At 32.3% G+C, this 13,430-nt stretch overlaps 1 protein-coding gene across 2 annotated transcripts in view; it reads left to right on the top strand.

Annotated features, from left to right (window-relative positions):
• Nucleotides 1-3,834, top strand: part of LOC124356943 (mitochondrial 2-oxodicarboxylate carrier) — a 43,394-nt gene extending 39,560 nt beyond the window's left edge. For both annotated transcript variants that reach the window (XM_046808270.1, XM_046808271.1), the window contains exons 7-8: nucleotides 2,032-2,213; nucleotides 2,707-3,834. In XM_046808270.1, coding sequence (XP_046664226.1) covers nucleotides 2,032-2,213; nucleotides 2,707-2,827 — 303 coding nt within the window. In that variant the 3' untranslated portion in view covers nucleotides 2,828-3,834. The remainder of the gene's footprint in view (nucleotides 1-2,031; nucleotides 2,214-2,706) is intronic.
• Nucleotides 3,835-13,430: the final 9,596 nt, after the last annotated feature.

The raw sequence follows: 13,430 nt of genomic DNA on the forward strand, positions 1-13,430 counted from the left end.
TAGTTTAAGGTATAGTAAAAGCCTTTTTTGGCATATGTTCATAAATACAATTTATTATTCTGCAGCTGAACTCTTATTAATCACCATTCAACAACGCACAGTACTAATTGTTGACAATATTCCCTATAATATTGTTGTACACATTAGTTTATTTAATTTCAGCCTTTACCACTTTTTTAACTTGTAATATTATAGTTTGTTTATTACGGAAATTATTTTTGAATATATAGACGAAAGATTGTTTTATGTTGAATTTTTATTCAAAATCTAGTTAATAAATATAGAATTATGTATGATATTTATAGCTTTGAATTAGATTTCATTTTCACTATTACAAAATCTTTCTTAACAATATTCTTTATACTTTTCCCTCATATGAATGAGTATCAAGTTATGCCTTACTTTAAATTTAATTAAATAATTTGGTACCACACTACTTTTTCCCTGCTTTATTTACAAGATAAAATTGTATTTCCATTATGTATGAATTTTTCTTTATACTTATCTGATAGCAATAGCTCTTGTATATATTTTTAGAAAATAAAACAATTTGTCCAATTTGTAGATTTTGCCTCAGAAACTAGCAAGATTGATAAACACATTGCACGTATATTATTCTTTATTAAAGTACTGTATTTATTGGATGCATCTTAATGCAGATGAAACAAGATTACTGTAAATGGCATTGGAATATTTCCTATCACTCCTCCTTTTGCTCTGTATAGTAATAAAAAAATACTGCATGTAATTAATGTATCTCCCTATTAAAGTTTAGGATTCTATATTTTATTTAACACGTCCATGATCGCATGGTTCAAATTTAACCCACAGCACTTTCTTATATGACGTTATGTGTTAGATGTGCCCCACACTTTTATTTAGTTTCAACGGCAACAAAAATGTCACTGGCCTCATTTCAAGCATTGTGGTATTGTTGAACAACACAACAATATTTTTAGATATTGTTGGTCAATTATGACCCAATATAAGTTATTTTTAAGGTAAAATGCACAAAGCATTTTAAAACTGTATAGACTTTATTTCACAGCTGTTTATAGGCCTTACAAAATCATCTTAATTACATATTGTAATGTCAATATTGCAATAAAATTAAAATTAAAGAACATTACGTTGTGAGAAAATGATTATGTAAACATAAAACTGTCAATATTACATTATTATGAAAGTATTACAACATAATTAAATTTACAGAACATTACAATGTTTGTTGTATAATACAAAGCATATCAATTAATCCAATTCAAAAAATTACAAATTCAGAACCATTTGTTTATATATACATGCTTCCCACCAATATTGCATGTATAAATCAGAAGATATGCATGTAAAATTCCCAACTAATCTATCAGGGAAAACTGGTGGGTCAATATAGACACTTGATATACTCTGCAAAACAAATGATTTCTCATGTGAGTTATGGGTAAAATTTAACCTACACAAAAACAAAAAAATACACTTATAAATTACTGATGGCGAGAGAAAAGAAGAGACCTGGCCCGTACCGGCGCACAGCTGTGTACTAGTGTGTTGCCGCGCGGTAATTTCAGGCGCTTCGCCCTACAGCCAGCCCTGCGAATTGATTATCATAGCAATGGAACAGTGAAACAATAATGGAATTACGAAACAAGGCGCGGCAACATACTCGTAGTAGCGCCTGCAAATTTCAGATAGGCCAGAATCCAGGTCTCTTCTTTTCTCTCGCGATCAGTACATATTATATAAAACTATCCATAATACAATACTTCTGGGGCTAAAAGAAAATAGCATATTTTTGACATGTCACAGAGTTTCTAAATGCCTTATCTTGAAAATACAAAGTTTATTCCACCGTTGTGAATGTAATTAAAGATTTTCAACATTTAATTTCATTATAAAACCGTTATAAAAAATGGTTAAGTATATATTGACTTTTGCCTTGTGAGTAAAAGACAGTGTCAAACACTACTGATGTTGTTTTTATGTGTGTTTTATATTTTTGTTCATACATGTAACACGATTATGTAACTGCAGGATCCAGTGCACGAGTTTCTGCGTAAAGTTGGAATAGGTTTTGTGTCTGGAACGCTGGGCTCACTGTTCAATCTGCCGTTTGACGTGGCCAAGTCTCGGATACAAGGTCCCCAGCCTGTCCCTGGACAGATCAAGTACAAAGGAACACTTGCTACTATTGTCATTGTCTACAGAGAGGAAGGGTAAATACCTTTCTTTTTAAATTAAATGTTCCTTTTCTGTAACAAAATACAATCAATGGAATAATTGTGTTACATTATTGTAATTAGATTGCTTAAGAGTTCCATATAGTATACATTTTGTGGATTAAACTAATAGAAAACTTATCAGGAGAAGAATATCCCTAGATTTCTCACTGCAGTCAGCTTGATTTTGTTCCATATACTTTACAAAAGAATTTAATCAGGTGATGTCATATCCATCCTCTAAGAGAGGTGCTGTGAAACTAACTCAAAGTATGAAGAAGTATGGTATGATTCTTGAAGATATAATGACATTCAAATCTACTGTTTTAAGGATGTATTTAAAATTGTTTTTGGAGTGTTCTCCTTTCTGTTCTTCCTGAATTTATTGTAATAAAGACGTTGCTGACATCACGATGTTCCATTCAAAGTCTGGTGAAGTTTATACAGTAACTCAGCCAAAATCCTACATGAATAGACTTGGTGTTGACAGGTGGAGAGCTCTATACAAAGGTCTGGTGCCCAAGGTGATGAGACTGGGTCCTGGAGGTGCGATCATGCTGGTGGTCTATGACTATGTGTACCACATGCTGCAGGTCAGGTTTCCTGATTAAGCAACCATCGAGTCTTCAGTAAAGAGAATCAGTAAAGGACTTGTCCTGCCTTAGAGTTTTGTTACAACTGTGACAAAACGGCCAAGATAATTTGTGATAATATAGCCTCTTTAACACTGTGATCAATATATTCATGGCTGGTTATCAGCTTTGTTTTGCAAAATATTTATGCTATCCGTATTTTAACTTTTGACATTATTTTTTTATATAGTAGTAAAATTATATTTTAATTAAAACCTTTGATATCTCATGTTTTTAAATAAAAATAATAATATACCATTTAAAATATATATTTTTGTATTTACAAACTCAAACCATAATATTGTTAGTGTCTTTTTTGTATGCTTACTTAATTAGCTAAGCTTGAAGTGTTAATGAAAAATAGAGTGTAGATGCTGTTATAAATATTTGTAAGTGTTTCGTACTTACAACATAATAATATTTATGTTACTAAAACAAAAAATAAAAGTTTTTCATGCTTAGGCCTAATCAGTGATACTAATAATTTAAAACCTGAGACCACACAATTTCTTTTAATGCTATATTTCTTTTTTTTACATCATTAAAGTTTCATTTACAAATGACGTTTTTTTGCAAAGGTCTATAGCATATACATCTTGATTTTTTTTAACTTGTATTATTAGATTTGTAATGTCTCTCAAATTTATTGATTTATTTGGTTTTAATTTTATTATTTTATACCCTATTCAGATATTTTTTTTCTCCTAGAAATGTGCCTGGAAACTTTTTACACAGTGCCAAATGTCTAAATACTGTATGATCAAACAATGACTGTGTTTAATTAACTTTGATATGAATGTTAAATAGTATATTGACTTTTGTCAGTACTGTTGTGGGAGGTGGTGCAAATTATTTTTCATGATAATATTGAGGTTGTTTATGGAGGCATTTAGAGTGGTGTTAGTTAATTTTAGTTATTATTTTGTTGTATTCCTTGTTAATGTTGATATTTTAAAAGTAGAATGAAATTAAATAACGTTTTTGAAGTTTGTGTATTTTGCTAGCCTTGATGTACTTATAGTCAACCTATCACAAATTTAATTGTGTATTAGATACCTTGTTTCAATAACCCCTGAGTTATTATAATGTACGACTCTTGTGGCAAAGTTTACTTTAACTTATAATATACAAATGCATGAACATTAAGATCCAACATGTGTCTAGCAACTTGGATATTAATTATGTAACTTTATTACTGACTCACTCCCAGACAATTTTTAGTACTTCGGCATGTTTCCAGGAGTCAATTTAGGCAAGTCATAAGTGTAAATCATGGAAATTTCAAAATTTGTACTATTTTTCCAATCTATGTATGGTAATGTATTTTTGGCAAGTCACTTTGTATATACATTCTACAAGTAAGTGATTAGTTTCAATGCATTTTTTAGGAACTGGACCAAAAGAAGTAGATTCTTAGGCCAAATTTATTTTCTAAAGTTCTTCTATAATATTTTGATTGCAAAAACTTTATCAAACATTAGCTAGTACATTCTATAGAGCTAATGTTAATCGAGGCTATTCCTAGGAATCTATAGACCATGAGGGTCACATAATGTTGTGGTAGAGGTCTTACTTGGGATAGATGTTCTGTAGAATAAGTTATTATACATTAGATCATTACTTAGCACCCTTTGAAACAAGAAAATGGAGGTGCATAATCCAAGTCTGAAAACATTTTGCACATAAATACCCCCCAAGTGTTATGGATTATGGATTGGAACGAATGTTACATGATAAATGTGTTAGTAAACTCCTCTAAAGTAAGCAGGGTTGAGCTCCCAAAGGCAAAGCCATTTTCTACACAAATATCCTGGACTTCTAGGTATCCATAAATTTTAGATAAATCTGGCTTGCACATTCTGTATGATAAATTTTCAGCACTCCTTGAGCCGAAGAGTCAAGGGTTATAAACATATTCCCTAGCACTACTCTTAGTTTAGAGTTTGTTATTGACAATGGAAGATTTGAAAGTTAATAGGATTTTGGACATTTCCATTGTTGTGTAACATATCTGTATTGTCATATTTTAGTTTATTCTGTACATATAATTCATGAAAATGATGTGAATGTGTAGGAATGTATAAAAGTGTTGATGTATATGACCATTGGGAAGGAAATTGGATTGCATGTCACTTGAATAATCGAACAATAAACAGTGATATTCTTTTATTGATGTTTCGTCTTACAGTGCAAGGCACGTCATGCAGATATAAGCATACGGCATACCAACTTATGCGATGCTATGAGCTTTTTTAAAAAATGTATTTGTGTTATTTTTATTCCAATAAAAAGAAAATAATTTTAACTGTAGCAAAAACAGAATTCGTTTTAGAATCTCTAAATGTGCAGTAATTAAACTGAGGTCGCTTTAAGAGTTAAAACGGTTTAAGGTTCGGGAAAAAAACCATTTTGCTCACAACTATCATCGACATCTTAAGCATCTATGGAATTTGATGGAAAATTGGTCTGAGGAAAGAGCTCCAGGGCCAGACAAATTTTGTAAATGCTTGAATTTTACCCATCATTGGTATAATTAATATATGTATAGAATTCACTTTAGTTGAGGAAGAAGTACACAGTTCCAGCATCTGAACTCTTTCATCCTGACTTTGGTCAGCATTGCAAATTTAAAGTCCAATTTAGATTCTTAAACCTTAACTTGCTAACCCACCTTAACTTTTTAGATAGGCCTTGATTTATAATAGTTTTGGAAATATTTTATGTTATGTAACGTTGTTCACTTGTTCCTCAGACTGCCATGTAGTTACAACCACTGTGTGGAAAGGGGGCTGCATTTTCTATGTTAAACTATTATAGAATTGTATTTTGAAATATCTGCCACTCTTTATTTGCTTGCCTTATAAAATTAATTTTCAAGAATAATTTGAAAAAGATCAAAAATATTCAGCCTCCTATTTGGTGTTATGCATCACTTTCTATTTTGAAAAAAGCAGAACACTACAACGCCATCCTGTTTGTTAAGTCTCGCAATTTTAATGATCATTAGACTAGTTATTTCAAAAGCAAAGGGAATAGATTTTCGAACATCCTTAATTAACTAGAACTATAACCCATAATTATTTTTCTCTTCCAATAATTCCTCTTTTTGTTAATAGTTTTGAACTGTTTGAAACAGTATGGGAAACAATTAAAATGTTACAAAAATCCTCATGGCACTATCTCATAAAACTTAAACACGTATGAAAACTTTTAACTTTTACGTAGCATAGTACTCTTTGTAGCATCAAAACTACACTGGTGTCTGGCAGATTTTGATTGATTATTCGTAGATCTACGAGGTGTGTTCAAAAAGTAGTGGGAATTTTAAAGTTGCATGGGTTTGGAAACTCTAATTGTCAAGATATTTTTTATTATATTGGTACTTATGCTCCTGAAATATAGTAAAATTTCCAGTTTTTCATTGTTTACTTGTTCAGTGGGAGTTACTAAGGTTAGATGTGTTTTATTAAATCAGCAATTTTCATTTGATAAAAAATGGATCAAAGAATTTGTATTAAATTTTGTGTAAAAAATTAAATAAAGTGTGGTAAATGTCAAAAAGGCCTATGGTGAGTCTGGTTTGAGTAAAACAAGGGTTTACAAGTGGTAAACATTTCAAAGATGGCCGTGCAGACATTGAAGATGACGAATGCCCCTGTACATCAACAACCAAATGAAATGTGAAAAAGTGGAAGAAATGGTTATGAACTGTCACCATATTATAATCAAAGAAGTCGCTGATGGTGTTGGAATATCAGTTGGCTCATGCCATGAAATTTTTTTGACTGTTTTCTGTATAAAACATGTGGCAGCAAAATTTGTTCCAAAATTGTTGAATTTTGAACAAAAACAGCGGCGAATGGAAGTTTTTCTGGAGTCACTAAATAAAGTCAACGATGATGCAGATTGACTGGAATGTGTTACAAGTGATGGTGGATTTAGGGATATGACATTGAAATGATGGCTCAGTCATTATAGTGGAGGCATTCTGGATAGCCAAGGCCGAAAAAGGCTTGAAAGTGCAGTCAAACGTGAAGGTTATGGTCATTGTGTTCTTCCATTGTAAGAAGATGTAATATCTTGTAAGATGTAATATGACAATAAACGTTCATTCATTCTTCCATTTTAATAGCAACGGTGCATCATCAATTCTTGCAACAAGGTTAAACAATCAATAATGAGTACTGCCTGCAAGTTTAATGCCGTTTGCATGAGGCAATCCGAAAAAAAAAAACACTGGATTAGTGGAAAAACATTTATGAACCTGCTCATACAATAGACAATAGACAAATCTCTTTATTTCATGAACTTTGAGTACAGAAATGTCGTCAAAAGTTTGCAAGAGTTGGAACTTGATGAATCCATGTACAAAAATTAGTTTTGATTTTGAAAAGTCGGGTCTTCCCTCCACCGAATGTACTCGTCGATTGAGTAAAGAGGTCGAACTAGGAGCCAGTTGATAAGCCGCTGTCTCATATTCTTGATTGGCCCTGGAGTTTTCAGCTCATCAGGCAGGTAGTTGGCAAGTTTGGCACCGATGTATGAGGGCTTCTTCTCATAGAGTGCCAGTCTGTGATTGGGAAGAATATAGTCGCTACCGTTTCTTGTGAAGTGGTTATGTAGGTTGTTTCTTCTGGGGAGATCTTGACATGCAGCATGGAGGATTACCTCAAGAATGCTTCTTCACCAATACTTCATTGCTTGTTCATTAACATTTGGCCAAAAACAGTATTGTCAAGATACCCCATACTCCATATTCTCCAGACATGGCTCCGTTTGACTTTTCGAAATAAAACAAAACATAAAGGGCAGTCATTTTACAAGCATAGATAACATTAAAATTGCATCTCTGAAAGAGCTAAAGGCTATGTCAAAGATCGAGTTTGAGAAGTGTTTCGAGAATTGGAAGAAGCACTGGTACAAGTGCATAATATCTAATGGGGATTATTTTTAAGTGACAACATTAATATAGATGAACAAATAAATATTTTTTCAAAAAAAGAAAATTCCCATTACTTTTTTAAACATATCTCGTATTCATAACACTTTTGATGTGTTTATTCAAACTGGAGAATGTGGGAATAAAACATACTTTTGCTTCATTTCATATTCTTAATCTAGGAGGAAGTATAATGGATGATGCAGGAAATCAATCTTTTTTTAACTCAATATTTTTTTATGCCATTGTTGCACTTGTTTGTGTAATACCACTGCTCAGGTTTTAGTTATCAATACCAACCAGAAAGCTAATTTTTAATTGTTTCCACAATATCTGAAGTTTTAGTTATGTTTTATAGAAATCTGCCTATTACAATCCCTTCACAACGGAATTACCAGGAGATATTTTTGGATTTTCTCCAATCATGGCCTCTAGAACCCAAAACTACCATATCCGAAAATGTATATGTATTTAAACAATTTTTAAAACAAATTCTAAACTTTTAACTCAACTAATTCCAAGTACGGGCCTAAAATGGCATGATTTTTTTAATATTAGGAAATTAGGAACAACTTTTTATTTTTGCACTTTTTTTAAATATTTTAAAAATTCAAGATGGTGGCTATTCAAAGTTTTTAAAAGGAATGAATATATTTTACTTATAGTTTGTAGAACAAAACTAAGAGGTGTTTTAGAATTCTTAGATAATTTACAATAATTTACAATTTTTTACATGTTGTAAGGTATATAGATAGCTGCAATTCAAAGTTTTGGGTACGGTAGTATAAAACTTGTAGAAATAATTTTAACACGGAAACTGCTGTAACTTTTAATAGATCCATACTAAACTTGGTGTAGAGATAGTGTTTGCACATAGCTTGGATGAGTTTGTTAGCCAGGATTAACCAATTTAAGGTTTCAAGATGGCAGCCAATTGAATTTGTGAACATTTTTTAACTAAAGTAATTTTAAATAGGACCCAAATGACTTGATTTTTATAAAATATTAGATAATAAATTGTGAAACACTTTTATTTCTGTAATTTTCACAAAATCTCTTAAGGTTTGAAGATGGTAGCTGTTCAAAGTTTGGGAAAGAATTGATTATTATTGTGCATTGTGAAGCAAAACAAAAAAGTGTTTTTGAATTCTCAGGTTACAGTAACGTTTGTTCCTCTGTGTTTTTTTATATCTTGTAAGATTTCCAGATAGTTACCGTACAATGTTTTGAGTAATATACAGTAACAATGATAAAATAAGGGTGAACACATTAATTGTCATAATTTATAGGTGACTCAAATTAAACTTGGTAGTTACATTACATTCCTTGAATACGTTTGTCTGAAACAATAATAGGTTTCAAGATGGCGGATTTGTGCAATATTTTTATTTTTGGGTACTGTATAACATATATAATAATTTACATTTCTTATGAAGGTTTGAAGCAATTTCAAGCAACATTATTTTGTTCTTACTCATCTTTCGATAACTCATAAGGTTTTAAGATGAAAGCCATTCAAAAGTTTTAGAAGTATAAAATCAAACTGTTATAAGTAAATACGTTTACAAACATAATTTTGGATAGATAGTAACTAAATCAAGTCTACGTCTTAACAACTAGTGTAAATGCTTATAACAATTTTTGTCTTGTAAAGTTTCAAGATTATGGAGTTTTTAAATGTTTGAGTATATTAACATTCCAACCGTGTGAGTATTCATGAAATCAGTGTTGTACAAATTAATCAGCTGAACTTGACATGTAAACCTTCAGTTTAACATTTCAAGATGACAGCCACATGTAAAATGTACCTTTCTTCCCACTAAACTGGAAGGAATATTATTATTCAAAACTGGTTTGGTTCCATCAACTTCAGATAATTACGTTCCTAGTGTACCACCAGTCTCTAGGAATGCCTATTAGAAAAGCACAGGTTTCTACAGCTGCAAGGTGGCACAATCAAATTATCACTTGACTTCACTGAAAACCTTATCTTGTCAGCTTCGTTAACACTGGGAATATGAGACGTGTTCGGAAAATAAGTACCATTAATAAAAAAAGAAAAACAAGTAAAACAGTTATTTTCAACACAATTTTATTTCTACATGAAAGCCGAAACCTTAAACTATATTTCAACATAGATTTCACCAATATTGAAACACTTGTCATAGCGGGTGATCAATTTGTCTATACCCTTTTTGTAGAAGGTTCCCGCCAACGAATGTAGCCACAGCAGTTTTAACTTCATCATCGGTTTCAAAGCGTTGGCCGCCTAGCTCGTGCTTCATGTGCAGGAACAAGTGGTATTCCGGGCTGTAGGGCGGGTGATCGAACTGCTCCTAATGAAATTGTCGAACCAATGTTTGAGTGTCACCAGCGAGCGATATGGGGCCAACCATTGCCATGAAGCAACACAATTCCATTACTGAGCATTCCTCTCCGTTTGTTTTGAATTGCCCGCCTTAGTTTTCTTAAGGTTTTGCAATACCTTGCCGCATTAATGGTTTCACCTCTTGGGAGAAAATCAATCAGCAAACACCTTTCTGATCCCAAAAGACGTGCACATGATCTTTTGTCCAGACATTGTCATCTTCAATTTTTGTTACTTCGGGGATTGCATGTGTTGCCACTCCATTGACTGCTGTTTGGATTCAAGTGTGACATGATGGACACAAGTTCCATCACCTGTCACAATTTTGTTTAAAAACTCCTCACCATCATCACTGTACCGTGTGAGAAAAGTCAAAGCATTTCCGAGCCTCTTGGTTTTGTGCACCTCATTGAGCATTTTTGGAACAACACCGCTTGTGATAACCTAAGCGGTCCATAACAATATTGTACGAAAGAGTGCATGAAATTTATTTGAAATCGTCAGATAGCATTGTGCTTCGCTAGGACGTATTCTTAATGGATTGGTAATAAGATCACTGTCTAAACCAGAGTTTACAGTATCGCCAGATAGGGTTGCTAGCAAAGTCATTAGCAACCGATATTGACTTAAACTTGTAAGATAGTTTAGCTAGTGAAGCCAGTATGTCCACATAGCTAGCAATATGCTGACAAAACTGGTTTATTTTCAGATCTTGAATATGTCGAAAAACAAATATTGAAGTAGTGATTACTAGTGTATAGCACTTGCCAATGTTACGAGGCTGGTCAAATTGGTTGTGGCAAATCTGGTCTGTTCCAAACAATTTTTGATGATGGAAAATAGACGAAAGCTACTGAAAAAATTTGTTTATTTTCTTGTAGATATGATCAAAAGCTATTTAGGGTTATTTTGAGGTATTATATAAGGAATGTGAGAAAGTTTGTGCCAAATAATATGATACATAACGTATCTTTGGTGGGAAGGGTTGATTAAATGTGAATGATTGTCTGAAGAGATCTAAAAGAAGTCGGTGACAAAGAAGCTCAAGATGAACTCTTTATATCGTTTGGACATCAGAGACACCTAGACTAAAAAATATCATTATATAGCGTAATCTAGGTGAAAAGGTATTCCCATTGTCTCATCAGATGCACAATTTAGTCTGTGACAGTGTCAGATTCCAGACACTGCACTGAGAGGAAGGTGAACTGGAACTAAAAAATTCACATGATACCATATATTCTATGAGCCATTTTAAAATGGTAATACATTTTCTTGAAGAATCACAAAGAATTTTGCAAATTATAGTTTTGAAGTACGACTTGTCTTTCATTATTGCATCACTCCACAAAAAAGTCAACACAAATATTCATGCAAAATATTCCTGCTGTAATACTAACATAAGCTTGCGGCTAGTGCATACAGTAAGGTTAATAAAGTTAAGCAAGATCTGTGTAAGAAATCATCAGTTTTTCTTTAGCTCACTCGGGTGTCTACTGATCGACTCATTGACTGAGTGAAAAACACGCAAAGACCACTAATTTATTACAAAACATTGAAACAGTGTTTGAGCAATCGCTGATTACAAGCAAGGTCAACTGATATTAATATACTGGTGAACTTTACTCTATCGTGATAGCCAAGTTCATCTCCCTGTCAGTCAGTGTGCTGCACACTCTTCAAGGTTTGGTAAGTATTATATTACAATTTTATTAAATTCACTCTACCATGATTATTTTAGTTGTATCTTACTAAACTCATCCCTTTTCTGCTTATTGATTTTTTCCCCTCTAATTTAAACAATAATAGTTTACTTTGAGCTTTAAATATCTACAATATTTTGTAGTGGAAGAATATTATTTAATAGATTTTCTACAAAAATAATTACAGTAGTTTGTGAACAGACTATAAGTCAGTTCAACAACTTTATGAAATAGAATTGCTTCAAGTTCACAATCCCTTTAAAAAACTTGTTTACTTCATTTTATGGAGTGAAAATTGGAAACCGATTATTAGTACATACAATATGTACCAGAATTAAAATTTAACGTGTTGATCTGGACATTGATGCATTACATGCAGACACATTGATGCATTACTTTTTGTATGACTACTCAATATCTCTTTATAGAGCTGCAGGGATGATTTCAGTAGGAAAAATAAATTCAGAACGTAAAAGAAGAGAGATTAGGATTTACTTAATTTCAAATGAGAACGATTGAACAGAAGCAAGTACTTGCTTCTTGTTCTCTAAGCAAGAATATCAAATAAAACTATCATTTTTCTTTCTCTGACTACTGTACAACCAATTCACAGGAAACAAGTCATATCACATCTCTTACATTATGAATTTGGGTGTTTGTATAAGGAGTTAAAAAATAACAAAACATCTGTGTTAAATATAAGTTCTATATTCTGTTCTACCTTCACGTTATTCTTCCATTGTAATTTACTCTTAATTTGAGGCTGTTTTGAACAAATGTACTTAAAGCGGATAAAGTACGAAGTTCGTTGTAGCTGACTTTTTGGGCTGTTCCATTAATGGATATGTGCATGTGTATATATGAGTGTTCTTTTGTTTAAGTACTGTCATGTAAAGAAATTGTAAGAGCTTTATTTTATTCTTTACATTATTTATCACGTCAATTCAGTTTAAATGTCAGAAAGAGCCTTTTGCCTTAACTTTACATATTAAAATAAACATTTGTATTTCATTTCAACTTCTGAAGGCTTGTCCAGTTCTGCCTCATCAATCTCTGCAACTCAAGTAACAAGCAAATGTACAGTCAGTGTCAGTTATGCTGTTTACAATGTGGAGCTTGGTCGCCCAAAACTTAGTTCCTTTATGCGCCACTGGTAGCACTATCTTCCTTTGTTTCTGAAGGAATGGTTGGTTTGTTCAGCAGTAATTTCCTCATATACTTTTAATCTTTGTTTGGAAAACTTTTGATTTGTATGTGTTAATTGGGTCATGATAAACTGTTAATTTTATTTTGGTCAAGTGTTTAAAGAAGAGGGACCACTACGGAATTCCATTGAGTGGTCAAACTTTGGAGTCTCATCATAGAAACATGGTAACTGATTTTAAAAAATTACAGGTCTAATATTATCATTATATTTGATTTTATGAGAAATTTGTTGTGTCAAAGTATTTGTCAAGTTTACACAAGTCTTTGTTTTTTCCTTGACTACTTACAGGAACCTTTCGTAATATGAACTTTGGAAAGTAAACAAAATTACCTGAGCTGCAGATGCTACATAGGGGTTTGCAATAT

Source organism: Homalodisca vitripennis, chromosome 3 (genome assembly GCF_021130785.1).
Source record: "Homalodisca vitripennis isolate AUS2020 chromosome 3, UT_GWSS_2.1, whole genome shotgun sequence".
NCBI classification, from domain to species: domain Eukaryota; kingdom Metazoa; phylum Arthropoda; class Insecta; order Hemiptera; family Cicadellidae; genus Homalodisca; species Homalodisca vitripennis.